The following is a 27,176-nucleotide window of genomic DNA, read 5'->3' on the forward strand; positions in this document are numbered from 1 at the left end:
AAAACGGAAATGAACGGAGAGGAGGCGTGTTCGATGGAGGGGTCGACGAAAATGAATTTAATAGAGACGTAAGCTGTATTTCTAGATTTCTAACAGAGCTGTTTCTACGCAACCGACAACAGAGAACGATTTCTCAATGGAAAACACGCCTGATAAAATGTCAACGTCAACGATAAAGAGAGAAAATGTTTTGCGAATCGTTCACGGCGAACTCGACGATCCGTAGCGCGCATGCGAGGAGAGATTCGCGGATCGAGGAGTTCGCTCTTGGAAGACGTCGATCCCTGTCGCCGTTGCGCCAACGGTAACGGCAACGGCAACGGCAACGAGAAGGATCGAGAACGATCGAACGTCACCGCGCGACGTCGCGTGTCGCCAAAATCCGGTGCAAAACTCGAGGCACGAAAATACGAAACTTATCCTAAGGACGACCAGGCTCGCGCGAGCTCCGACCCGAACGCGCGATGTTTGCGAAACACGCGAGAAACCTAACGAGAGTCGATTGAGCATTGAGCAGTCGAGTTGAGCGAGCCGCGCGTTCCGCGTTTCCGCTTCCAAACGAACGGAGAACGATAATCGATTTCTGGTCGGGAGCCTCGCGTAGCCATAAGCCGTCCTATGCGAAGCACGCCCTCCTCGCCAGAGGTTCGCGTTCGCTTCGCTACAAAGGCCTTTCATGGACGGAACGATTGACAAGGGAACGCAGCAATATTCGGGCGCGATTCGCCGCGTGCGCGCGCGCGCTCTCTCAATTCCTGTACATACTTACGCTAGATCGTATACATACATACGCTGTACAATTTGATATTGCTTTCGATCACGGAGATCGACGGTGTGCCGTCGCTTAGAACGAACGTTCGCGATCTCTTCGAATTTGAACGGACTCGGGACTGGGAGTCATTGCGGGATTGTCGTACGCGTAGTCCAAGGTGGTGTCCTCGCTCGGATGTCTTCCGGACAGGGACAACGTGGTTGTGGTAGTGTTCGGTGTGCTATTGTCGGCCCCGGTACAGCTTCCAGCGTTTTCGATACCGCGTCCTTGTCCTTGACTCTGCATCTGCACTTGCACCTGGCCGCTCCCGTTTCCGCTTCCGCTTCCGCATCCGACCGTTTTCTGTCTTCCGGTCCCCGGATCGCAGGACGGCGCGACGGTCGCGCTGATCGTTGGCATAACGAGCTTCGGTCCGTTTCGCCTGTGCGCGCCCGTCTCTGCGTCGTCCGGCTTGTTGTTGTTCTCGTGATTGTTGTTTTTGTTAACCGGAGTTGTCTGAAACGACGAAGAGAGACAGAGAGAATTACGATCGTCGATACAACTTCGAATGTTCCATTCGACTCACCTTTGCGCATGCTCCGGAGAACGTTCGGTGCAAAGCGCCGCCGACGGTTTTCCATTTGACGAACCTGTTTGCCAGCAGACACGCGGCCACCATTAATGAGAGGAACGCCACAGTGATGGCTGCCGTCGCGAAGTTCCATAATTTGCTCACCTCACCTGTCAAACGGAACGAACTTTTCTTACGGTTTGTCGTCGAAGAGATCGCTTTCGCCTACCGTTCGAGTACGGGCATACTCGACGTCGGCGTCGGCGTCGGCGTCTCTGGCTCTACTTACTTCGCAGACCCTCGTACTGATGCTCCACGCGATCCAGCAGGTACACTGCAAACGAACTTTTCGTTTGAAAAGTGGAAACGGGTCGAACGTTTCGAGATAACATTTGTCGGATTGATAGAAATTTTTGAGGAGCTGGCGAGTACAGTGAATTCTCGTTACGAGTCAGTTGCGGCGGTTCTGGCGACCGACTTTTAGACGAAATCCGAGGTTCTCGCCGAGTTTATTTGAAATACACGGGGCACGCTGGAAACCTAAGAGTCACATCCGTCTATAGGCCTATGACTACTAACAGATAGCGACAAGAAGACTGGGAAAATGTTTTCGTCCGATACAATGGTGCACGTATGCACAGTGGTCCCAAATCGCGAAAACGTGGTCAAAACCCCACAACTTATTAAAAAATTATTGGTTCTGCTTGAAAATTGGTATTAGGCCGTTCTTGGGGTCGCTGATCACGAATCTGAACTTGAAATTAGAAAATTCGCTGTTTCATATTGACCTGAACGAGGGGAAAGACTAATTCTCCGGATAGCAAACTCTACCCTTGTATAAAGTAGGTATTCTATTCGCACTTCATAGTTCCCAAAGAAGAAAGAATTGAAGAATTGCTGGTCTTTTCACGTACAATAAGATCCCGTAATCAAAAATATAGGTTTCCATTTGAAAAAACAAGGTTGACCTTCAAATGACCTTGAAAACGCCATCCAAATAAAAAACTGATACTGCCTTCGACACGTGTTTCACACTTTTTTAATATCTTTCATACTTTTCGAGATATTCGGCTGGAAAGTTTTCAAATGAACAGCCGGTATAAAAAAAAGCGTTCGTGTTTGAAAAATATAAAAAAATTTCGGATATATGATTCTTTGTAAAACAATTGACATTCTATTCAAAATCTGTTTACATTTTAGACTTAGTGCATATCGCTCACAGTTTGACAAGAAATGCAAGGAAACCACATAAAATACCTACTTTGCGTTACAAAAAACAGTGCTACGACCACAGAGGCACCTAGGTGCAGCTAATTTTTTTTAGAATTGCAAGATAATACTATGTAGTAGAAGCTCCAACAAGTTTTAGCGATAGACCGTGCGAGACTTGCAACTTTTACTCTACATCTTAAAAATGTATGCCTTCACTTTTACTCTCTCTTTTGACTACATAGTTATCATTTAACAATAAACATTTGCCACTAAAAACTATGCAACTTACCTCCACGAACAGCATCCATAATGCACAATTAAAATCGAAACGTTTCAAGACAATTTGTACAGTGTGCACTCAAAATTCGCAATGTGCTTCACAAGCTTAAGGGAGCCGGCAGGCATTTGGCCTTGACTATCATGCTATGTTACGCTGTCATTTTTTTTCTAGACATTTTACGTCTTAAATAAGTAAGTAATCAATTAAAAATGCATACCACCGTGTTTGTACATGTCTTTGCTACGTCTGTATGGAGCCTTTTTTTCGATACGAACACTAAATCTCTCGAAATTAAGAGAATCTCTCAGCGGCAGCCATCTTGTGACGTCATACTTGCTTCAGAATTCGAATTTTCTGCCGAATATTACAAATTCCTCCACGATGAGGTAGAAATTCGCAATTTGGGTTCTACACAGACGTAGATTGGACTTTTAGGAAACACAATTGACCACTTTTACACTGCTCATTGCAATATTGAAGCGACAGTTTGTATAGATTTTGACCCTTGCATACGTATAGCGATTTCAAACCATGCCGGCCCCCTTAAAAAGGTATGGTCTAATGAACTCGAAGTGCGGACTGTGACTGTTGGTCAGGTATAAAAAAGCGACCTTGTTGCTGTTTACCCCCACTTAGAAACACTCTTAGTGTAACCAACCCCATACTTAAAACTTACCTAGCTGAAAGTTCATATTTTAGGTTTTGGCCACGTTTTCCGGCTTAGGGATCACTGTGCGGTGGTGCGGGTAGTTCCACTGACTCCAAATCGTAAGGTTGCCACTGACTCGTAACGAGAATTCACTGTATCTGCCGATTCGACCGCGACTTTCTCCCTGGTACTTGATCGGGAGAAAGAGAGAGAGAAAGAGAGCAAAGTAGAATAAGAAAAGAGAGAGAAGAGGCACGTTCCTGCGGCCTACGACCTACACAACAACGAAGATGAGTACGTAGAGTATGCATGGGACGTAGAGAAGATTGTGAGAAAAGGGGAACCGAGGAAAGAAAAGGAAAGGAAAGGTGGGAGAGCGAGAGTCAGGGGGGTAGGGGAACGTTTGGAGCGGTCGAGTTGGTAGGCAGGCAGGTAAGCTACCAGGTAGGAAAGCAGGCAAGCGCAGGAATGAGTCATCGAACGCGTTTGCGTGTGGGAAGTCGACGGAGGGACGTTGGTCAGGTGTAATAAAGTCAACGGACTCGAGCTTAACTTCTGCGCGGATGTACGGCTCTTGGGAAGCGCTTGGCCTACTACTACCACCTGCGCTTTCTTTCTCTCGATCGATTGTCGAAACGCGGGGGGGGGGGGGGGGGTTACGTCGTTCGTGTCCTCAACGATTCACAGCCGAACGTTCGCGGCGTATTCCCCGGCAGCTTCGAAAGTCGAAAGTTCCCGGTTAAGCTTAACGATTCCCGGGTTCTCTTACCTCCACAATAAGAATTACACTCCTTCTCCAGATAGTTGTCTCCGTCGCAAATTTCGGAGCACGGCTTGCACTGGTTATTGTGCTTGTTGCAATATTCGTTGAGGGGACAGACTACGTTGCATTCCTCCTCGTACCTCCTCGCGTTCATTCCATCGGCCATCGGTCCCACGATCAACAGCCCTACGGCGAGAACGACGATTCTCATGGTGGCTCGAGAACCGAGAGCAGAGAGGATTTTGAACGACACTGTTCGATCGCTCTCGGTCTCGCTCTCCGTCGCGGTTCCTCTTTGGTCAACGTCGATCGACCGAAACGTCTTCAACGAGAACCATGTTCGTCCTGAAAACTATCGTACAGTCGTGCGTAACTTTCGAAAAGGAAAACCGGGCACGCGAGAAACGACGCGACGGAGCATCCAGTTGGAAAGTCGGACGAAGAAAGATGCGCCCCGGGGGCATGAGTCACTCGGCGCGGCGCGGCGCGGCGCGTCGGTATCGCGCGTCGAACCAGGTTCGAACGATCCTTGTGTTTCGCCTTGGTCGAGTCCCGCCACACTGCACCGCGTTGCATTACGTTGCGTCGCGCGTTTCGATCGCTCGCGTCGTATCTTCGATCCGTTCTACTCTCGGAAATACCGATGCGTCGCTACGTGGCGCAACATCGCCGTCCGTTCCCTGCCGTTCTGCCTCCGAGCCTAGGGTTTCTCTCTCGATTTTCGCGGGTATCGTCGACGCGGTCGTCCGTGTCGCGAGACATGTTATCGTAAAAAACCGATCGAGAGAAAAACGGAATAGAACGAACGAGAGCGGGAGAGATGGAAACCGTGGTCGTACCTGGCACCTTACGGTACCGAATCGACGCGTGGATCGCCGCAAGGACACCGGCGTCGCGTCGGAGCCTCCATGAAATCGGATGTGGCGTGCACGAGCGTTCGACAGATCGAACGAGAAAACTAGGAAATCCGGAAGGCAGTTTTTCCACGGGGAGATCGAATCGTAGGTCGATCGATCGACGACAGGAATGTCGTCCAACCGGTTTTGACTTTGCGAGCACGTAGCCAGCGCGCCGTGAGCTACGAGCAGTCGCCGAGAACCGAGCGAAACTTCGATGCCTGGACGGAGCGATTCTTTCGAAATGGCGGAATCCGGTCGGCGCGTGCTCTCTCTCTCGTCTTCGATCGCCGACTGTTCGCGATCTCTGTTCTGCTCGACACGCGCGATTAGGGATTCCTCTAACGTGGCTCGACGCGCTTCTCTGTCGATCGGAGATACGATCGATCGCGAATCCTCTTACTTGGCTATCCCAGGCGACGGCGGGCGCTCGCGGCTCGGTGGATCCAGGATCGGGAAACTCGATGAGGTCGTCGAGCGAAGCCTGCGAGCTCGCATATCGTCGACGATCCGAATGTCGCGTCGCCTCCTCGAGCGGTCGCGGTCAACTGCCGATCGCTAGCCCTGCGAGCCAGCAGCCCAACAGGCTACCACCTTTCCTCCTGCCATAACCGCCTGCAGCGCACCTGAATCCCACCTCGCCGCCTTTCCGACCGAGTCGTGACGAGTCGAGTCGACTCGAGTCGACTCTGCGGACTGCCTTCGCTGTAGCCCCCCCCCCCCTCCTTGCTCCGCTTCGTTCCTCTCTACCTGCGAGGCGATGTTACCTGTTCGTCGTTCCTGCTCCGCTCGGCCCCAAAGACGACGCGACTTACCTGTTGCGAGGAGTGCTCGATAACGCTGGTGCGTCGCGATCTCCGCGACACGCGTGTCCCGAACGAAGTATGTCGACGTTCGAAGCCACGTTTCGGGGGGTTGGGTGGACAGAGTGAGACACGATGCTTACGAGTTTGATCGCGCGTTCGCGCTTTATTGTTTCTTCATCGAACGCCGAATCGAGCGGCGTCTCCAACGCCGGCTCGAACTCGGCCTTCGTGCCGCACAAAGTCGCGGGACAACGTCTCCGTTACTGTTCGTACAAAATATATATCATTGTAACGGTTTGCATCTACGATAATCGGTTTGTAATGATAGTGGTACTAATAATCATAATAATAATAATAATAATAATAATAATAATAATAGTAATCGTAATTATCGTCATCGTCATCGTCATCGTCATCATCATAATACTATACAACGTTAATAATAATAACAATCAAAATGACAATGACCGCTAAGAACGGAAACAGAGGGGGCTAGGGGAGGAGAAGAGGGACAAAAAATTAGCAAACGATTCGTCAGTCTGTATCGCGTTGGCGAACGCGTTCTAGACGCTCGAGCTACTTCTCCGTTTCCCGTTGTTTGTCGAGGTACGATCTCTCTTTCGATGGCATTTCGGACGCGGATGTCTGCCACCCAAGGTAAAAAAATCGAGATTGATTAACCGCTATCAAAGTCGATTCTTTGAACCGTTGAGTTTGCGGGAACATCGCGTCCTCGAGAGAGAGGGAGAGAGAGAGAGAGAGAGAGAGAGAGAAAAAAGGAAAGTGGATTGGAAAACGGGGAAAGAGAAGTCGCAATCGCGGCTAGACGAGTCGCGAGATCTTTGCGGATTTCACAGATCACATCGATGCCGCCGCCGTCTTCTGATTTCAAACGGCACGGCGGCACGACGGTGCAACGGCGCTAAGTTTGATCGCTTTCGTGTTTTCCGACTGGCCGAAAGCGTGCGGCAATGGTCGTTGGCGTCTGGCGTCTGGTTGGTCGAATCGCGGAGAGCGATTGTTACAGTTACAGGCTCCACTTGCTGTAACTGCATAGACACAAACTCCAGCAACCCGATCGCGTCGAGGCGTTCTCGGAAGGCCGTTCGAGGCTGTCGGGCCGCCGAAACTCCTATCCGCGGAGAGAATCGTCGCCGGCGAATCTCTCGGAATGATCGTTCGCAGCGACGGGGAATCGTCGGTTGGCCTCGGCCGGGGAGGACGGCGAAGACGGAGAAGGCGGTGAGGGCGACGCTCCGTCGTCCTCCGTCATCGGTAGAGACGCCGGAACGACGTTCTGCACGTAATGCGTCAATCGTGTGGGCAACGAGCCCGCGTTCAGCTGGTAGAACGCGATCAACTGCAGCAAATCGTAAAACTTGGTCACTCCCTTGTCGAGCGTGTACAGCCAGCAGTTGCATCGCTCGTCGAAAACCTGAAAACAACACGTCGTCGTTCAGCTGCTTTAGAATTGCTCGGTTTCGCTCGGATAGAAACGAAGTAGAATGAAACAGAGAGAGAGAGAGAAAGAGAAGCTTACCGGCTGGATTTGCGCGTGAAACACTTTGTCGCTGTATTTGTAGGTCAACACGTACGCGCCCGAGTTGCTCTTGCTTTCGCGGACCAGGAACACTCTGAAACCATCGAAACAACGAAACGATAGAGACAGATAGATCGTTGAGGTCGAAACGGGTTTTTGGTAGGGCGGCGCGTTTGCCGGCGGTATCTCTTACCCATCCACGGAACCATGATCCCTGACGATGGCCGCCGCGATATCTCTTTTGAGTCCTCTATGGAACCACGGCTGCAAAACATGGATTCCGTCGTCGAGTCCGTGCAGTCTGACCACCGCGCAGCCCGGAGGCGGTCTCGAGAACGGCCTCCAGGTCCTCCTCCAATCGATCCCCTCGCTCTCCGCGATACCCTTTGCTTCCTTCGGATCGTCCACGATCCTGCCGACGCTTCCCGTAAAGTCCATGGCCACGAGCGACCGCACCGAATCCTATCGAACAGGACGATTCGTCGATTCGTCAAACGTCAACAATCAGAAATGTCCGAAAACTGCCATGGAAATAAACGGAAGAAACGCGGTTTCTCGAAAATAGGAAAGATTCAAAATTGAACAATTTATCGACGCCTGTTGCCAGGCCGACAATATCGCGGCCCACCTTTGGTCCTTCGCTCATGGACCTCTAAAGATCGATACGCGACCGGTACGCCGCACAGTGGTCCCAATCGACGAATTAGGAGGAAAAAATACTAAAATCATTTTTTCTGTTGAGTACAATACCATCATTTACATATATTTTCTTATATTAGATTAATAGTTTTCGATATACGGTGATGCAATTTATGATTAAAAAATGTATAACTTACTGGAACAGATGATTATTTTTCAATTTAGCATTCGTCTGATGATAATTCAGTATTCTACTTGCCCGTGGCTGTGCCCGCGGGCATCGGAGGGCGCCCTTGCCCGGAGCCGTGCCCGCGGGCAACCGTTCCACTTGAACAATTTTGACCTCCTGCAATTTCTAGCTTATTCTCTAAATAATTTATGGGCATATGACGATTCTTGGTCATATTCGATTGCATAAGGCCTAATTCCTAATAACCATGCCCCGCCGAGTTATAGCACGCGCTCTGTCTAGGAAAAATGATTTCTCACAAAATGGCAACTAAAGGCGAAAAACTATTGAATTTATATACAGGAGTGTTACTCTCGCTTAAAAATAGTTTGAATTAGTAACATTTAGTAACATCGGTTCTGCACTCCACATCGAGTACAGGAGCGTTACTTCTTGCTTAAAAATAGTTTGAATTAGTAACATTTAGTAACTTCGGTTCTGCACTCCACAAAACGTGGAATAGCTTGCAAAAGAAACGAGGAGTATCACGATGTCCCGCAGTAGAAATAATAATATGAGTCACTAAATTGAAATAAGTTTCTAGTTTTATATTCACCTTCAACTGTGGAGTTCATATTATCATGAATATAAAAGTATTTATAATGCCAGGTAATCAGAACAGACGTTTTCACATACACTATTAGCGATTAGTTTCATTGTTAATGAGACTAATGCCACAGGTCACTTTGCGTCTCTGTGGGATCTGTAGTACCTCAAAAATTCACTGATACCTGTTTCTCTTTACCTTTAATTTCGAACTTTTTCCCTCCTAATTCATCGATTCGGACCAACGTGCGCCGGTAGATCGATAAACGCGAAATTCCGAGAAACCGCGCTCGCCGGCGAATACCGATACCGATCTGTTTCGCGAAAGCATCGAAAAGATCGCTCTGCTTCGCGAAGAACCGACGCAGGAGTGGGGAAGACTGTCCAGGGGTGCTGGACGAACCGCTTCCATGCTCGCTCGGAACAGATCAACGTTCCGGGATGGAGTACTCGCGAATCCAGGAGACGGCTTCGAGCTCTGTCGGCGGTGCGAGAGAAACCCGTGCTCGGAGCAGAGAGAAACGAAGAGAGAGAGAGAGAGAGAGAGAGAGAGAGAGAGAGAGAGATCGTTCAATGTCAAGGTTGTAGAAGCGCAGGCGCGCAAAATCGACCGACTCCGTCCGAGCGACCGAGATCGCCGTCGGCGAGATACTCGGCGACTAGAAATTAGAAACTAGACAGAGCGAATGCGGTTCCATACTAAATTGAAACCGGAGGAAGAACGAGTAACAAAGGATCGCATTCGATCGATTTGGTTGATTCGGTTAGAGGATCCCCAGCTCTATCGTTGGTGACATTGAAATGACTATGCGAACCGGAGAACGACGGGAGCGGTTGGTCCATCGCGCGTAGCTTCGATTGTCGGTTTCCTTTTCGGGAAACGGGACAGAAACGGAGAAAATCGTGCGGCGCACAGTGCAGTACGAAGCGAGTCGAAGCGACTCGACGCGGAACGGGCACTCGGGTGAGCCCCCCGGATGATCGATAGCCGACTGCGCGTAGCAACGGCCGGCAGCTTCGGGTGCTTCGCCGTTTCTTTTCGTCGCAACGTTCTACCTTCCTCGCGGGATTCTACCGAAAACTGACGCGCAAACACTCACGTTGGACACATTGTAGGTAGGGAATCGTTCCTTGCCGCTATCCCCGCTGGTTTGCTCGCACTGTTTGTTCTTGTAAGCTCTGTAGTTGTCCCTGAGCTGCTTGCCGTACTGCGAAAACAGAAACTCTGAGCGGGTCGCGTGTCGCGAATCGCGAATCGCGGTTCGCGGGATCGGATGGAACGCTGAGAAAGCAGAACGGCAAAAAGGGGTGGAAGAGAAAAAGGGTCGGAGAGAAAGAGAAATGTAAGAGAAGAGTGTATCGGGGATTGATTATTTATATTATATGTGTTACCTTGGCGAGTCTCATGGCCGTCAGCCAGCAAACGCGGGACCTTTCGGTTTGGAAAGCGACAACCTTCAGTCCGGATTCTCCGGCCAGGTTACTTCTCGTTTCTCCGGAATTGGACGGTTTGAGGCACAGGCCCCACTCGAAGGGTGCGTGAAAACGCCACTTTGCGTTCGCGATCTTGTACACCACGAAATCCGACAAGTGGGCGAACGTGGTCAGTTCCTCGGTCTCCTGAAAGCATTCGATCGAACGAACATTAGCCGTGGGGACGAAAGTGCTCGCGAAACCACGATCGATTCGTTCGTTTCCCGGTCAACGGTCAACGGTCAACACCGTTGATCATCATCCTCGTCTTCTTCGCCGTCGTCGTCGCCGCCGTTTCGCCACCTCTCCGATCTCTGCCAAGCCGGTCGGGAAACGTTCGATCTCGGATCGCTCGATCGATCGATTAGCCGGCGCGCGTACGCGTTCGCTGCCACACGGCAATTCCGATCGCGAGACATCGGTCCGGTGACAAGTATAGCGAGCACGGCAACGACGGCAACTGCGATGTCGGCAGAGTGCAGAAGAGATCGGGCCAAAGTATGGTAAGGTAAAGGGTAAGGTAAGGTCGAGTACGTCGGACCGTGAACGGAGGAACAGAGGCGCGGCGATATGGTCGGGACCGGAACCGGTTTTCGAGTAATTCCAGAAGCGCGATCTGTCATACGCGCGGAAATGCGTCGAGCGAGCGAGCGAGCGAGCAAGCGATCGTGCGAACGAACGCGTTAGTCTGAATTACGGACGCGGATGGTGGATCGAAGAAGATCGAGGATCGGGGTGGCTCGCGGCAGTTACAACCTCGAACATGGAGCCGACAACCGATCGAACGGTCGAACGAGCAAGGCCAAGCTTATGAGACGCCGAGAACAGCATCCACTCGTAAACCGATTGTAAATCGAAGGTAAGTGGGCCAACCAGGTTGCGCGAGGCAATTACGGTAATAATACGAGGAGGTATAACGGGAGGCGTTTGCGAAACGAGTGGCGACAGAGTGGGGAAAATAAAAAGAAGCGAGTCGACGCGAAAAGGAGCGCTCGAGGAACCGAACGAGTGGGTGGCGCGAAACGCGAGAAAGAAAAAAAGAGAAACGACGCGACGTCCAATGTCGCGCGTATGCGTGTCCCGAGACGCGTTTCTTGTTTCTCGTTTGTTCCCATCTCGAGTTCCGTGTCCTTGCGTCCTCCCGTTTGCGTCGCGGTCGTTCGGTTCGTCGAGCGCCGTCTACCGTTCGGAATCGGACTGCGTTTCGAATCGTCGAATCGACGAATCGACGGTGCCCCAACGGTAGCCGCCGACGACGCGGCGATAATAGCGAGAGCGTGCGGCACGCGATACGCCACGGATTTCCAACGAAAAGGAAACCTTGTGTGCGCGCAAAAGCGCGCGACGCTTTGCCTTTATTGGATTCCAGCGTAATGGAATTTCCGCGTCCTTGTTCGACGTGAAATTTTTCGCGCGTCCTCCGCGCACGGAACGACGAAAGTCGTTGCGTGTCGCGGGGCGACGCGATACGAGGCGATCCGACGCGACCCGAACATCCGTTTCTCGTTTCGCTCGGTTACGCAGCAATTCGCGATCCTCCATTCTCTATTCGTCATCCGCCGCACGACGGATGAACCTCCGGGTAGGGGGGGAAAGGTATCGCGGCGTCGATCGGATGTCGTAGACGGAAACCCTCGGCAAACAAAGTGGCGCGAGTAACGTTCAGGCTCGTGCAGACCCGAACATTTCGACGAACAGCGAACGAAACGCAAAATCGAAATGTTCAGGTTTGCACGAGGCTTCTGACGTATGTCGAAAAACCGACGAGTGATGGATCGACCGCGCGCACGAACGCGAACGGGTAAGCCTCGCACAAGCCTGGACATTTCGACGATCATTGCGCCGAAACGCAAAACCGCGCCGTTCGGTTCGCCGAGATGAATGTCGATTTTGCGTTTCGTTCGCAGTTCGTCGAAATGTTCAGGTCTGCGCGAGCCTTTAGAGCGATTCGAAGGGTACGATCTTTCCGGTCCAACTAATTAGCGGAGGGATCGTCGTCGTCGATCGTCGTCCGATGGCATCAACCGACGACAGCGACGACCGAACCGACAGAAGGCATCGGGGAGACAGCCAAGCTAGACAGGAAGAAAGAGAATATATATGTATATATACATATATATATATATAGAGAGAGAGAGAGAGAGAGGGAAACAGAAAGATAGACAGGGCGAGATAGATGCACGCGGAAACGGTTAGGCGGATAAGTGGGTAAATGGCTAGGCCTATGCATCGGAGAAAGACGGGGAGCGTGAACGTGCCGGGTCGAGAGTTTATAGTTGAGAGAAACAGAGATATACAGATGGACGGAGAGCGAAGAGAGCGAGAGGGAAAACGGAAGCGAGAGGTGCGGAAGTTTAGGTTGCTTTCGAGTGCGCGCGACTCCGCGACCGCTCGGTATATCCAGAGAAAACTGCATCGTCGATCCGTCGGATTGCGCGAAACTCGTCGTTCTCTGTGCGAACGGTGCGTCCTTTGGCGAGCGCTCGGCTGAATCTCGTTTTCGACGGGAACCCGGTGCTCCGCGAATCCAACGAGACTTTCTCGCGCTGCGCCACGATCGGAGGTAGCTACGTGGTTGCTAAATCGTGGCCGAAACGATAGGAATTATGTACGGGCGATATCCTTGTGTCCCGTTCCCTCGCTCTTTCTTCGCGGAGCATGAACGAAGATGAAAACAGTCGACGACGTCTCTCGCCGGTGGTGTCCACGATTCGACTTACCCCATTAGCCCAGGAATAACGAGCGACGACGAGTCGATATTTTTGCTCGTCGCTCGTCGCTTGTCGCGCATGTAAAACCTCCGACTTTTTCCGCCACTCTGTTTCACCGAGACGAGGATTTCTCGCCGCGCGAACCGACGCCGCGACGAATTCGCCGACCACGGCAACGACCGGCCCGAACGATTTCTGATCCCGCGACGCGGCGTCGCATCGCCTTCGTCCAAAAAGAAATCCAACAGGGACGCGCGTCTTCGGTGCCGGACGACAAACCGTTCTCGCGGCGACTTTGTCCTCGTCCCGTCTTTCTCGGCGATTCGTTTCTCCTGGTCCCCTCGGCGCCTCGACGTTTCTTCGACAATCTTCCCGACCCGTTCGTTTCCATTTCTCGTAGCGGCGGACCAACGACGACTAGCCCTTCCGAGGGTAACGGGCTAGATGGGTGGCCGTTGCCCGGACCTCGGTGCTTCGAGCCCCGTTGCCGATGGTGTCGATGCTTGCGAGTTGCGACCAGTGCGACGGCGTCGACGGCGACGGCGACGGTGCGCGAGGATGCTGAAGACAAAGGGGCGGGGGGGGGGTGGACGAGTGCAATGGCGAGGGAGGAACGAAGGAAGGGGTTACTTGTCGAGGCTGCGGGAGTTGGGAGTAGGGAGCAAGCGAGTGAGCAAGCGAGTGAACAAGCGAGCGTACCAACAGCGAAAAAGAGAAGCAGAGAGAGAGAGAGGGAGAGACAAATAGACGATCTACCGGCAACGGCAGACTGCGCGACGACGCCGATCTTCTTCTTGCTCGATTCACAGCTGTTTTCCCGTTGGCCGGAAAGGAGACGTCGATATCGGCGCTGGCGTTGCGACGTCGCGACCGATCGGTCCCGCGACACGGCGCGGCGTCGATGCGGCCGGTCGCGATTCAAAGGAGGGCGACGTCGGCGACGACGAAAGAGGCGTAGGAGGCGCACGCGCGCATCGCCTCCGAACGACGTCGGGTCGACAACTGACGGCGGAACGGCCTGCTGCTCTCGCCGGTACCCTCGTGCATCGCGTATCGCGTCGGACAAAGATCCGAAGGTTGCCGAATCGGCCCGCGGAAACAGCCGAGGCTCCCAGTCAGCTGGTTACCCGGCGGCGACGCACAGGCCGCAGCTGCGCCTCGCGCACTTCGCTTCCTCGACTCGTCGCTACGTATCTCGCCACCATCGCTACTCTCCGCCAACTTTCCCGAATCAGCTGGTCGCTTGCTCCGACCCCTTCTCGCATTCTTCTTCCCCTTTTACCCGTTTTTCTACCTTTTTCCCCCTTTTTTCCTCTACCCACCCCCCCCATCCCGATTTTCCTCTTTTTCTCCTCTAAGGCGATCGACCGTGGCTTCGGCTTTTCTCGTTCAGAATTCCGCGGTCCTCGGAATTATCCACGGAGTTCATCGCCGAATTTCGCTTTTGCCTCTCGAGACACCGAGACGCCGGGACGCGACGACGCGACGCCGAGCGTTGGCCACGATCGAACGAACACTCCCGGTTCTCGAGAATTCCATTTTTTCGATTTTGCGAGTTCGGCCTCGGGTTTCCTGTTTTCGGGCGGTAACCGGCGACAGCTGGGAACGCGATCGTTACCGTTTCCGAAAGCAATTCGAGGGGTCGATCGATGCGGGTTGTTCGGCGGCAGGGTGACGGCAGGCTGACACAAAACCATAACGCGAGGGGGGCGAGCAACGTGCGAACCCGATCGAACGAAAAAAAAAAAAGAGGAAAACGAAAGGGATTTCGCAAATTCGTTGGCAGAGGTGTTCGCGACGCGATGATGTCGCAACGGCCGGCGGTGACGAGAGCCGTCGCACAGCCGCGGCTAGGCGGCGAGAGCTGGAGAAAAGACGCGTTTCGAAATTACGCTACGACGAGCGTTTGCTCGCAACGTACGATTCGCGACGGTTGCGAATTCGCTCCGGCTGCGCTGGACGCTCGGTCTCCACGATCTCTCGGTTTCTTTCCGCACCGTTAACGATTAACGATCTACGGTTATCGGTTTGCTTGCGGTTCCCGCTGTCGAGCCCTTCGGTCGCAAATTCTGTCTCCCTTCCGACAAACGAGCTCGATGTTTCGCTAACGATGCAACTGGCCCTCGCTCGCCGACCCAAAACCACGCACTCGCGATCGGCTCGCCAGAACTTTGAGCTTCCATTCACGATTTACCCAGGTCTCGCATCGTTTCGGCTCGTCGAGGCCATTCCAATGGAAGGTTCGCTGCTCGCTTTGTTGCGATCGACGTCGACGGCGACGGTGACGTCCACGACGATAATGGGTTCGAGGCTCCGATTTGCCGTTCGGTCGTGATAACACGTAAAACCGCAACCGAGCCGAACCGAACCGAACCGAACCGATCTGAACCGACCAAGAAGCCAAAACGATCGACGTATCGCACGGAACGGTCCCGTATTTCTACCGATCGTACTAAAAACGATGGTTACACCGTTGGGAAATACGCGAAATTTGGCCGACCGCCAAAAGCCAGCCGCGCGCATTCTACTCCAAATACCCTAACCCACTAAACTCGTGCGAAGTCTAAAACGGTCCGGCCCAATGCGGCGCATCGCCGCGCAGCGCTTCGCGGTGGCGGGAAAGCTGAACACAGACTCTTTTCTTCTTTTCATTCCGATTCCGATTTCGATTCAGGTTCAGGTTCGGGCTCGTGTCGTTCGATTCGATCGGTATCGAAATCGAGCATCGTGCGTTTTCTGTTTACTTTTCGAGGTGTTCCGTGCGTGATCGACTTACCTGTAACCGCCTCGACGACAGGACGTTCATCTGAAACCAAAATACATATACTGGACTTGATGCTTTTTTTTTTCTACGCTAAGTTTACGGTGACGTCGACGGTCCCGATAAGAGATCGGGAGACAGAGAGTTACCGAGCACGATCTCGCCTAAGCACGGAATCGTCGAATCTTCCGGGAGCTGTCGGTAGCTAGATTGCGAACGGAACCCTCCGGACGAGAGAACGAGAACGAGAACGAAAACGCGGATCGTTCACGGTTCGTCACGCGTCACGAACGCGAACAATGAAGTGGATGCAACGGAGGTCGTGTAATATTATGCGTTGCGAAAACGTATTGTGCTTGCCCGACACCCTGAACGGAGTAAAACGAGTACAGGGGGAGGCGGAATTGCGGAATTGCGGAAGTTTGAAGGGTTCCGATGGGAGAAGGTTGACCGAAGGTGGCAGCCGGCTAGCCGGGCTGCCGAGTAGGCGGGCACCATTGTCATTGCCATTGGCATCGCCAACGGCAACGGTAAACGGTGGCAGTAGCGACAAGAGCAACCGCGGGAATCAGAAGTATCGGATCAAAGTTACTCCGTTTTCGGAACGTACGCAGGAACCGCGATTCCGGTTGTCACCAAAATCACCGTTCCGGAACCGAGCAGAGTTTCGCGCGCAGCGTTACCTCCGCACCGGAATCGCAGAACCAGAGAAACAGAGAATCGGAGAGTCCGAAAGGACCAGAAAGAAGGCGAATTTGAAAGAGAGAGAGAGAGAGAGAGAGATTTGTGGTTTGCGGGCAACGCTCTCCTCTCCGAGTCTGCGATTCGGCGATTCGGCGACACGACGACTCGGCGACCCGGCGCAGGTGCGGCGCGGCGCGCCCGACGAATAGGAGCTTGTTACCAAGTCCAAATTTTTCATCTTCGTACATTCTACGGATCGATTCCCTCGATTTTCTCGTTGTTGCCAACCGGGCGGGTTTCGGAGGACGATCGAAAAAAGGTTGTACGGAAGAAATAGGAAGACGAAGAACCGTAGGACCAAAGTGAAACAGAATTGTAACCCGTGACCAGGACGGTGTGTATCGTTAGCCAGAGGTTGAAAGAAGAACAGAAACGCGAACAACATACGCGACAACAAGACAACAAGCTGATTACCGAATAGGAGAAAAGAAGATAAGAGAAACGAAACCGAGGGCAGCCGAGACGAGGATGAGACGAGAAGAAGGGGCGGGAGAGAGAGAGACAGAGAGAGAAACAGAAGAGAGGGAGAAGGAAGAGCGGAAAACCGAGCAAGCGGTGGAAAGGGAGGAAAAGAGGAAGACGGGTGTACGGGGAACTGGTGGGGGAGCAAGAGGAGAAGTCGGTGGGAGTTGTTAGGTCGACGACCCAGAGAGCAGTGTTCCTAGCAGAATAACTCTATCGCCGGTACGAATGTGTGTCACGCGCAGCTCGTTTCGCACCTTCGTTTTACCTGAGAGCTAGTTCGCTTCGACGCGACGGCAGCCAGCAATCCTCTAAACTCGAAACTCTAAAAAGTCGCCTGCACGCTCGTCAATCGCCGTAACGCTCCGGCGAATTCGTAACTACATGTTCCAGTCGAAACTACAATAGACTACGTGTATTTTTCTACGAGATTATTTCGCTCGTTTCCGATCGTTCGCTCGAACAACCGAGCGCGAGCGATCGCTTCGCGAGGACCGCCCACGCGGCAATCTTCTCGGCCATCGTTCGATTCTGGGGACACGAGGTTCGAAGCGAATACGTAACGTCGCGGACAGCGAACATCGTCGTATTTTTTTGTTCACAGGCTGCGAGATAAAAGGAAAGCGCGCGGCGCGGCGCGGCGCGGCGCGGCGCATCGAGATGAGACTCGTCGCGTCGCGACGCGCTACGTTGCGCGTTGCTGCGAGGATATCGGGACTCGGCGATAGCCGCAAAAACGCATCGCGGTCGGTGAAAGCGGCTAGGAGAAATATCTTACAATTAGAAACGAGCAATGTGTACGAGCGACCTATGCCGCGCGTCGACGAATCCTTGTACTTGTACTCGCGCGTGTACTTAGTCGACGCGATCCAGACAATAACGAGAACCACTTGCTAACCCCCTGCCCTTTCCGATCACGATATCGTATCCCGTTCGTATTCGATCCGACGCACAGAGTGGGCCAAAAGCGCCAAAACGTGGCCAAAATAGGAAGGAGTACTTCAATTTAGTTTAAAATTGATACTCATAGGTTTCTCGGGTCGCTGATTATAAATCTGATGTCAAAATTACAAAAAACAAAATGGCGGATTCAATACGGCGGATGCGTAACCAAAAAAATGATTGGACTTCCTTGAAAATTAGTATTCCCATATTTTTCGGGGCGACGAATATGAATCTGATGTCAAAATTACAAAAAACAAAAATAAAATTGTTTTTAGACAATAAAAAAATTATTGTTAAAAAAGAAATTGTTGTATCAGAAAACTCTATAAGTGGAACCATACAATGCTTATTTAACAAATTTTATTACAACTTCTAAATTTCTCGAGAAAACATGCTTGTAACTAGTACCATGACTACCTCTGCGTCACAAAAATGTATCGCATTGCGAAAGGGGTAGTTTTGGGCAGCTACTTTTTCAAAATAATGTTAAACAATAGTGTCTACTACAAGACTCGACAAGAATCTTCGTGGAATATTGTGGAATATACAACTTTTAGTATACATTTGTAAAATCTGTGCACTAAGTATTATCGTTCACTTCATACATTCCAAACATTAATTAATATAAATCCAATGTTATTATTATGTATAGTATTTACTTCCAGGAACAGCATCCATCGTACACGGACAAAAAAAAATTCAATTTCCGTAAAATTGTAAGCTTGACACCTTTGTTTTCACAACGTAGTTCACTGCACGAAAACTGCGAGACGACTGTATGGGATATTTGTACTCCCACCATTTAGCAGGTATAGGTAGTAAGATCTTTTTACTTTCGGCTTCTTATACAGTAATTACCTGAGAATCCAATACGGCAAGAGCCATACCCCTAACGTGAAATTCATTTTTTGCATTTTGCCCACGTTTTCGCGCTTTTGGCCCACTGTGCGACGGCTCGCGCGCAGTTCGATGCGTATGCGCTCTACTCCTTACCTTCTTAATCACGTAGAGCTTCTGATTTCGCAGCAACAAGTACATCTTCCTCCAGGCGCCGAAGTACCCGTTCCGCACCCACGCCAGGCTCAACACCTGCGGACACGGCGCGTTATCTTGCAGCAGATAGTTCTGAAATCGAAGAACGGACAACAACTAAATTCTCTTCGATCTACGCTCGTACTCACTCTCAACGCGTTTTCCTCGTCGATCAACGTTGCTCCGTTGTTCGGACCGTTGATCGCGTCGACGATAGGAAACACGACCATGTCCGAAGGAAAGAATTGCTGGAACAAAGGACAATTCACTCGAGTTAGACTTTCTGCATCTTCGCGCTACCCAACAGGGGAAAAGGGACGCGTGCTACAATCGGAAAGCGAGGAGAAGGACCGTTCGGTAGAATTTTCTTCGGCCCTATTTTTCTGCTAAAGCGGACGCGTTCCGTTTGCCTCTTTCCGATTCCCATACTGCCGTGTAACACTCGAACCAACGTCGACGAATACCATAGACCGGCAGATTTGGAATCGTTAGGAATCGTTTGAAGTCCTAAGAAACCGATAGTGTCCTAAGAAGTCGATAGGGCAGATGATTTTCGGTCGACAAACGGATCGGTTCGTTTTGCTGGCGTCGACGAGATACGAGATGCAATGTAGTGGCCTAAGTCCATTTGTCAATTATTTTTTGTTGCCCGTAAGTACGTGTACAACTTCAAGTTAGTTCTGTCATAAACAACATTTGCGGACAAACAAGTTTTTGCAGTTAGTTCAATAATTAAAACCATCACTTTGCAAGTGGCCTGAGTCCAATCTATTATTCCCGGAAAGGTAATAACTTCATTCCAAATGAAATGAAACAAGAGGAGTTCGTATCAACACAATTTTTGGAGGACGCGAGTTTTAAAAGGGTAAAGAATTCTGACGGAGAAACAATAAATTGGTTAAAAATATGCTGGATGCGTTTTTTGAGAGATGAATCATGTAAAATTTTCTGTAAGATATCAATGGATGAGAATGGTCGAAAATGGACCAAGAAAGTTCGAAAATATTGTATTGTCGCCACTTTATAAAAATATAAGACGAATTACAACAGCGAAATACAAGAACATGATGGACTTACTACGATACATACCACCGGAGCACCATGACTTCTTCAAACCCTCCCGCATTCACAAAATGTAAATGAGCAGTAAATTGTTATGTAATTTATGTAGTTAGAAAGTGTCCTGAATTGCATATATGGTGTTTTTGAAGTGTTGTAAAGATATATAAAGTAAATTGAGTATTGTTTTTTCAATTTGAAGCATTTTAAATTATGTCGAATGGACTCGGGCTCTTTCGAATTTTATAACGAATCTGGTTGTCAACTTTGAAAGTGGCTTAACTCCATTTTTGGTAAGAAAACACATATTATTCACTTAATAATTGCTATTATTTTAATAGGAACTGTAAATTGAACTCTTTTAGAGTAAAGCAGTGTGACACATTGGTATCCTATACGTATATTTTTAATTTTATTGAAACACAAACCCTTAAATACCTCAATTTAAGTATAACTGGACTTAGGCCACTGTCAAAATAAAGGGCTCATATATACTGCATATTGAATATAGGATTCTCAACGACTCCTGGACGTCCGTTGCGAAATAAAGTCGCCTGTCTTACCGACTTCGAACATGGCGACTGGTTCGAGCGCCCCTCCTCGTGGACGACAGTCGGTCGGGGAACTATCCGTTTGAAAACCGCGCTACTGTTCCTTCTCGAGAAATTTTATAATTGATTGTTTCTCATTTCTCGAGAAATTCCAGTATTTCTCGAGAAATTTAAATCTAGGAAAATTCTTATGAACCTCACTTATTTTATAACATATTTTCGGAAATGAATTTTCAGTTCACTCAAATTGCATATTACTAATCAATCGCGTACGTATAAGCATATCTACAGGCAGCATGTCAATGCCTACGTATGCATGGTTGCAATGTGAAAATTTATAATAATTTTTGCGAATGCATGTCGACGTGAGGTAATGCACACCCAAAAGGACACCCAATCTTCAGCAACTTTTGGATGTTCTGTGTACGATAAAGCCAACATCCACACAAAATGAAAGAAATTTTCTACGGCTACAGATTTTGCTACAAAAAAAAAAGTAGATTGTCTGATTTCTACATTAGACTGATTATGCTTCTTTGAAAACAAAAGCGTAATGTTACACTTTATAAAAGTTTGGTTTTAAATAAATAAATTTACCGGTCACATTTAGCGTCTATTTTCTCCTTGTTTTTAAAGTTATGTACATATTGAACAGGAATAAACACTGAGTTAAAGTTTTTTGCCCTTTCGATAAATGTTATTAACGATATTCCACATATTATAAGTTTCCCAATATTTTTTCATTTTATTAAAAATTCTCGAGAATTCTCGAGAAATATAGTCTTATTTCTCATTTCTCGAGAAATGAGCTATCGCGCGAATCAAAGTATGCGCGAAGAATATATAGAAAATAGAGGACAGAGTAAACGAACCAGTAACCCTGCGCTGGATTCTCGCAGCGCTCGAAGGGCCCCGGATCTACGATCTATGATCTACGACCAGACGCGACGAGTCATCGCAATCCTCGTAGGTAAATATGCGTCGGACAATTACCGATCGAGATAGCCACGGCCGACGCATGCATCAGCTAGTACAGCGTATTCGTAATTGCGCGTACACGCACGTGTTGCAACGTTGAGCCGGCAATCCTATTTTTCGATATATTGAAAACGGCTTTGTAGAAACGGCAAACAAGTTGGGGGGTGGGGGGGGGTTGGGAGGGGGGACGCGTCGAACCGACGTTGAAGCCGAAACTGAAACCGAAACCGAAACCGAAACCGAGACCGAAACAGAAACCAAACTCGAACTCGAACTCGAAACCGAAACCGAAACAGACGGCGATAAAGCGTTTGTAGCGTTTCTGCATATTCGTTTACCCACCTTAGGATCCACAAAGAATTCGTACTTGAGGTAATCCAATCGGAAGAGAAATTTGCTGCGGAACCGGGACGCGAACGTTCTCGCGTCTCTGTGCACTGCGACGATGTCTTCGTGATCTTCCAGAGTACGCTCTGCGAAACCGATTCGACACACAGAGAATACCAGATAACGCCGATTCCGCCAACACGATCGATCATTCGAGGACGTGAACACCCGAGCTCGATAGCGTCTCCCTCTCTCTCTTTCTTTTCTGTCGGTTAACACCCCGTAGATCCAAGGAATTCGACGATTCAAAAATGTTTCGTGTCGGAAATCGAGAACCGGATGACGGTTCGAGAACAAATGGAGAAAAAAGAGAAAGAGGGCGGGGGGGGGGGGGGAGAAGGGGATGAAAGGTGAAGGAACAGGGAGAAGGCGGGAAGAGACTCTAGACGACGCGGCTTCGAGCTCGCGGTTCGCGCGAGCCATCGGATCGGACGATTGCGAAACGGAATCGTTAGAACCGGATGACAGACGGACAATGCGTGTACAATCGCGTGCTACGAGGTTCTCACCGATTCCCAATTCCGGCCACTCTTCGACGATCGACCAAGCGCTTCCGGACACGTTCCTCTTGATTCTGAGCAACCGACACGCGTCGTCCGCGCGAAGATACTTTTGGACGAGCAAGCTTTTCCAAGTGTCGTCGTCGTCGTCGTCGTCGTTGTCGTTGTGAAAACGCAATTCCACCACCTGAACGGGGAAACCGATCGAAAGAACCAGATACCGTTAGTCGGTTGCCTCCTTGCTAGTGTTCCTTCTCGAGAAATTGTATAATTGATTATTTCTCATTTCTCGCGAAAAATTCCAGTATTTCTCGAGAAATTTCAATTTAGGACAATTCTTATGAACCTCGTTGCTTTTATAACATATCAATTCTTAAATTCTCTTCAATTCTTATTTAAAACTTTAGAACAACTGAATACTGAATTGAGTAATGGGTATCTTGTTGTTGTTAAAAAAGAAATATCTAAATGAAGAGACAAGATTGTTGTATCCCTTATAAAATATCTGCATAATCCAGAATCTCTGCAAAAAGATTCAGAAGATACATTTTTTTATTTAACATCCAAGGCAGATACGTATAAAATGGCAAAACAAATTCTAAGTAGACTTTTTGGAAAATATAACAACGATTCTTATGAAAATAGTGAAAAACTCTCAGATTCTCAGAATGAGGAACTATCACTGGAAAAACAGTTAGAATTAGAAATTGCAGACAGCCTTCAAGAATTTAGTGTCAAGAGTTTAGCGGCAGAAGAAAATAAATTCCGGACTCTAACAAAGGAATTCCAAATTTTTGAGTCCACTGAAAAAAGGACACACAATCTTCAGCAACTTTTGGATGTTCTGTATACGATAAAGCCAACATCCGCACAAAATGAAAGAAATTTACGGCTACAGATTTTGTTAAAAAAAAAAGAAGTAGATTAATTCTACATTAGACGCATTTATAAAATTTAGACACTTTATAAAATTTTGGTAAAAGTTTCCCAATATTTTTATATTTTATTAAAAATTCTCGAGAATTCTCGAGAAATATAGTCTTATTTCTCATTTCTCGAAAAATGAAAAATGTCGAGAAATCAGGAACACTACTGCTTGCCCGTGACGCGACGCGTAAAAAAGATCCTCTTCGACAAGGGGGATCGAACAGACACAACGAACCCGTGGATCAAACGGGATCGATCGCTTCGCGGCAAATCAGAAAGAGTTAGCTCACTTGACCATCGTCGTAGCTATCGCCGCAACGATGATGGTCGCCACCGTGATCGTCGTTCGTCGCCGACGCGTTCGACGTGCTAGCCTGGCCAAATTCGAAAACGTCGCTGCCCCTGGATCCGAACCTCTCGTAACTTCCGACTCGCCTCATCGACCGACCGGAGAACCAGGAGATCGCAACACCGTTCTCCATGCAAGAGCACACTCTCGGCAGCCAATCTGCAACAGGAAAAGAACGCGCAGTAACACGGGCCGATCGGTGTGCGTATATATCGGAACGAGCTTCGAAACGAACTGATCGCGAGTATCTCGTGAACCGAGAGGAGCCAACGACAACCGTCGAAAGAACGTCGCGTTCTTTGCTCGATGAGCACACGGTCGGCTACTTTTTATCCTTTTTTCTTTTTTTCCCCCGACATTGCATCGCGCGTCGCACGAAGGAATCCGACGAACGCGACGAAAGAGATCCGCTTCGAAAGTCGCGCGGAGATCACAGCCCAAGGTCCAATTTTCGAACTTACTGCAAATGTTTGAACAACGCCGACGAACCTGAAAGAACCAGGTTGTCGCTGTGCTGGTCCCTCTGTTGCGCGTTGAATCGCTGCGACTCGCGAGTTTCGCGCAGCTCGCGACGAACCAATCGCTGTAGACTCTTCGTTCGTCCGTCGTTGTCGCAACGGGTTCGCGTTCGCGCGTCATCGATGTCGTCGTCAGCGATGCTGCGATTACCGTTGCGGTTGCAGTTGCAGTTGCAGTTGCGCTCCCAGCTGTGCTTGTAGACGCGGTTGCCGTTGCCGTTGCCGTTGCCGCTGTCGTTGCCGCTGTCGTTGACGTTGCCATCGACGGTGCGATATATGCCGGCGTCGTCGTGCTCGAGCTTCTCGAGGCGTCGTCGCTTTTCCTTGTCTCCTCCATTCGAGTAGACGGTTTTTCTTCTCGACGATCGCAATATCCGACAGACGACAGACGATCCGAAATGTTCTTCGCGCGATCCCGAGAATCATCCTCGAACCTGGTCGCGGTAACGAACGTCAAACTCCCCACCATGCCGGCAATTCTGAAAGAAACGTGTACCGCTTTCGTTAGCTTCGAACGGACGCGTTTCGAGACGCAGCCAGGGCAGCACGGTATTCCTCAGCTTTCCTTTGGCTGTTCGAAATGCCGGTTGCCGCGACGCGACCGAACGGGTTGAACAACGGCCGATGATCGAACGAACAAAAAGTACGGGCGAGCAAGCTAGGTCTAAGCGGTGGCTTTCGGTATCTTCGGTAAATACTAATCGCGACGTTCGAACTCGAACGAGAGAACGATTCGATCTCGTTGCAAGGTCGTTGCACGATCGTTACGCAACGATCGCTCAAACACGCTGGTCACGCATACGCGCGGCGTTCATTCCGCTACTCGTTCGTTTTTACGGGCACCTCCGATACACCCGAGCGTCGCACAGTAGGCCAAAAGCGCGAAAACGTGGGCAAAATGCAAAAAATGAATTTTACGTTAGGGGTATGGCTCTTGCCGTATTGGATACTCAGGTAATGACTGTATAAGAAGCCGAAGGTAAGAAGGTCTTACTACCTATACCTGCTAAATGGTGGGAGTACAAATATCCCATACAGTCGTCCCGCAGTTTTCGTGCAGTGAACTACCTTGTGAAAAAAAAGGTGTCAAGCTTACAATTTTACGGAAATTGAATTTTTTTTGTGCGTGTACGATGGATGCTGTTCCTGGAAGTAAGTACTATACATAATAATAACATTGGATTTATATTAATTAATGTTTGGAATGTATGAAGTGAACGATAAAACTTAGTGCACAGATTTTACAAATGTATACTAAAAGTTGTATATTCCACAATATTCCACGAAGATTCTTGTCGAGTCTTGTAGTAGATACTATTGTTTAACATTATTTTGAAAAAGTAGCTGCCCAAAACTACCCCTTTCGCAATGCGATCCATTTTTGTGACGCAGAGGTAGTCATGGTACTAGTTACAAGCATGTTTTCTCGAGAAATTTAGAAGTTGTAATAAAATTTGTTAAATAAGCATTGTATGGTTCCACTTATAGAATTTTCTGATACAACAATTTCTTTTTTAACAATAATTTTTTTATTGTTTTAAAAATAAGGGAACACTAATTTTCAAGAAAGTCCAATAATATTTTTGGTTACGCATCCGCCATATTGAATCCGCCATTTTGTTTTTTGTAATTTTGACATCAGATTTATAATCAGCGATCCGAGAAACGTATGAGTATCAATTTTGAACTAAATTGAAGTACTTCCTATTTTGGCCACGTTTTGGCGCTTTTGGCCCACTGTGCGTCGGTACCAAAAACGATCGGGTTGGGCTCGTTCGAATTTGCGCGGGAACCGTGTGCTCTCGAACCGATTCGAATCAAAAGCAAAATGGTAACTGAAATGGTAACCAACGCAACGACGAAACACCGTAAACCCGCGAGATCGAACAAATTAGTCGAAGGGTGCGCAAGGCGAGTAATCAGTTCAGTGACGCCAATACCATTTTACGCGGATGAACGTTCGAATTGTTTGCTTTCGAATAGATTGAGATGTACGATTTCTTCGAGCAGAATCATCGAATCTTTTCAACGATTGTCCGATCGATCGAGACGAGACGAGACGAGCGACACGGAGACAGGGTTACGCGCAACGGATCAAATGTCGCGAGCAAGGTTGATCGCGAACGGTACCGCCATTTCGGTATCCACCGTTTCGTCGAAATATCAAACTAGTTCCACGGAAAAGCTGTCGAGTCGAAAGGGACGATTAACAGCCAAAGACTATTCAAAAATCTAACCCGAACCCGGGACCTTTAGGGACCTTTTCGCCTGTTCCTGTGATGGTAGTCGCAGCCCATTCGAGGTACACATACATATAATATGTGTATCGCTCGACTACACCGAGTATCGAAAGAAAACTAGATTTTTTCACATAGTAGCCGAGCCGTGACGAGGCTAACGAAGGTTAACTCGCCTCTAAATTGATGGCGCGTGTCTAAATTGGTCACGCAAAGGTACGTAGCGGTCGAGCGCGCGCACGCGAACACATACAACCATAACCGTGCACCGTCCTCCACCCTTCGAAGATCCCCATAGAAATGAAATGCACGAGACTATATCGGTTTTCGATTTTTCGTATGCTGTTCGTTACAAGCCCGAGAGGTCCAAACGATGTCTGAGAATCGTAAAATGTCTCGTTACCTTTCCAGGTTGAACCTCCGAAAAAATGTTCTCGATCCAACGGGTTATTCGGCGAACGGTCTTGTGATCGGTAACTCTTCCTCGCCGGTGCTGCTTGGCTCTGATACGATGCGATGCGATGCGATGCGTTGCGTTGCGATGCGTCGAACAACGTGCGGACCTCGCACGAGGTGCAAGGCGCGAGTGAGATGCACCCACCGTGTTTTGCTCTATGGTCCGAGGCAAGAACCGATCAACGTAGGCGGCGAAAGTCAATT

The 27,176-nt window shown here is 49.4% G+C and overlaps 2 protein-coding genes across 4 annotated transcripts in view; both read right to left on the bottom strand.

The window, feature by feature from the left end:
* Positions 1-55: 55 nt before the first annotated feature.
* LOC143353525 (uncharacterized) lies at positions 56-5,695 on the bottom strand. The gene is made up of 5 exons (XM_076786929.1): positions 5,526-5,695; positions 4,233-4,571; positions 1,612-1,656; positions 1,338-1,492; positions 56-1,267 (listed from the first exon to the last, which is right to left on the bottom strand). The coding sequence occupies exons 2-5, from the start codon at positions 4,435-4,437 to the stop codon at positions 845-847; spliced, it is 828 nt and encodes a 275-aa protein (XP_076643044.1). The 5' UTR covers positions 4,438-4,571; positions 5,526-5,695; the 3' UTR covers positions 56-844.
* Positions 5,696-6,117: 422 nt separating this feature from the next.
* Positions 6,118-27,176, bottom strand: part of LOC143353512 (growth factor receptor-bound protein 14) — a 29,988-nt gene continuing 8,929 nt past the window's right edge. For 2 of the 3 annotated variants that reach the window (XM_076786908.1, XM_076786907.1), the window contains exons 2-13: positions 24,223-24,758; positions 23,703-23,920; positions 22,495-22,672; positions 21,941-22,071; positions 19,160-19,258; positions 18,972-19,103; positions 15,843-15,872; positions 10,275-10,502; positions 9,983-10,090; positions 7,662-7,930; positions 7,469-7,562; positions 6,118-7,363 (exon numbers count right to left, since the gene is read on the bottom strand). In XM_076786908.1, coding sequence (XP_076643023.1) covers positions 7,061-7,363; positions 7,469-7,562; positions 7,662-7,930; positions 9,983-10,090; positions 10,275-10,502; positions 15,843-15,872; positions 18,972-19,103; positions 19,160-19,258; positions 21,941-22,071; positions 22,495-22,672; positions 23,703-23,920; positions 24,223-24,748 — 2,316 coding nt within the window. In that variant the 5' untranslated portion in view covers positions 24,749-24,758 and the 3' untranslated portion in view covers positions 6,118-7,060. Of the gene's footprint in view, positions 7,364-7,468; positions 7,563-7,661; positions 7,931-9,982; positions 10,091-10,274; positions 10,503-15,842; positions 15,873-18,971; positions 19,104-19,159; positions 19,259-21,940; positions 22,072-22,494; positions 22,673-23,702; positions 23,921-24,222; positions 24,759-27,176 lie in introns of those variants that run through there. The other variant, XM_076786909.1, reaches the window with a different exon arrangement.

This window comes from Halictus rubicundus, chromosome 4 (assembly GCF_050948215.1).
Source record: "Halictus rubicundus isolate RS-2024b chromosome 4, iyHalRubi1_principal, whole genome shotgun sequence".
Taxonomy (NCBI): domain Eukaryota; kingdom Metazoa; phylum Arthropoda; class Insecta; order Hymenoptera; family Halictidae; genus Halictus; species Halictus rubicundus.

What these genes read in the sequence shown, in the direction of transcription:
- LOC143353525 (XM_076786929.1), bottom strand. Translation starts at nt 4,437, where the DNA reads ATGAGAATCGTCGTTCTCGCCGTAGGGCTGTTGATCGTGGGACCGATG. An exon ending in GTGTAATTCTTATTGTGGAG is followed by an intron (nt 1,657 to 4,232) that starts GTAAGAGAACCC and finishes GTTCGTTTGCAG; the next exon opens with TGTACCTGCTGGATCGCGTG. An exon ending in TCTCCGGAGCATGCGCAAAG is followed by an intron (nt 1,268 to 1,337) that starts GTGAGTCGAATG and finishes TCGTCGTTTCAG; the next exon opens with ACAACTCCGGTTAACAAAAA.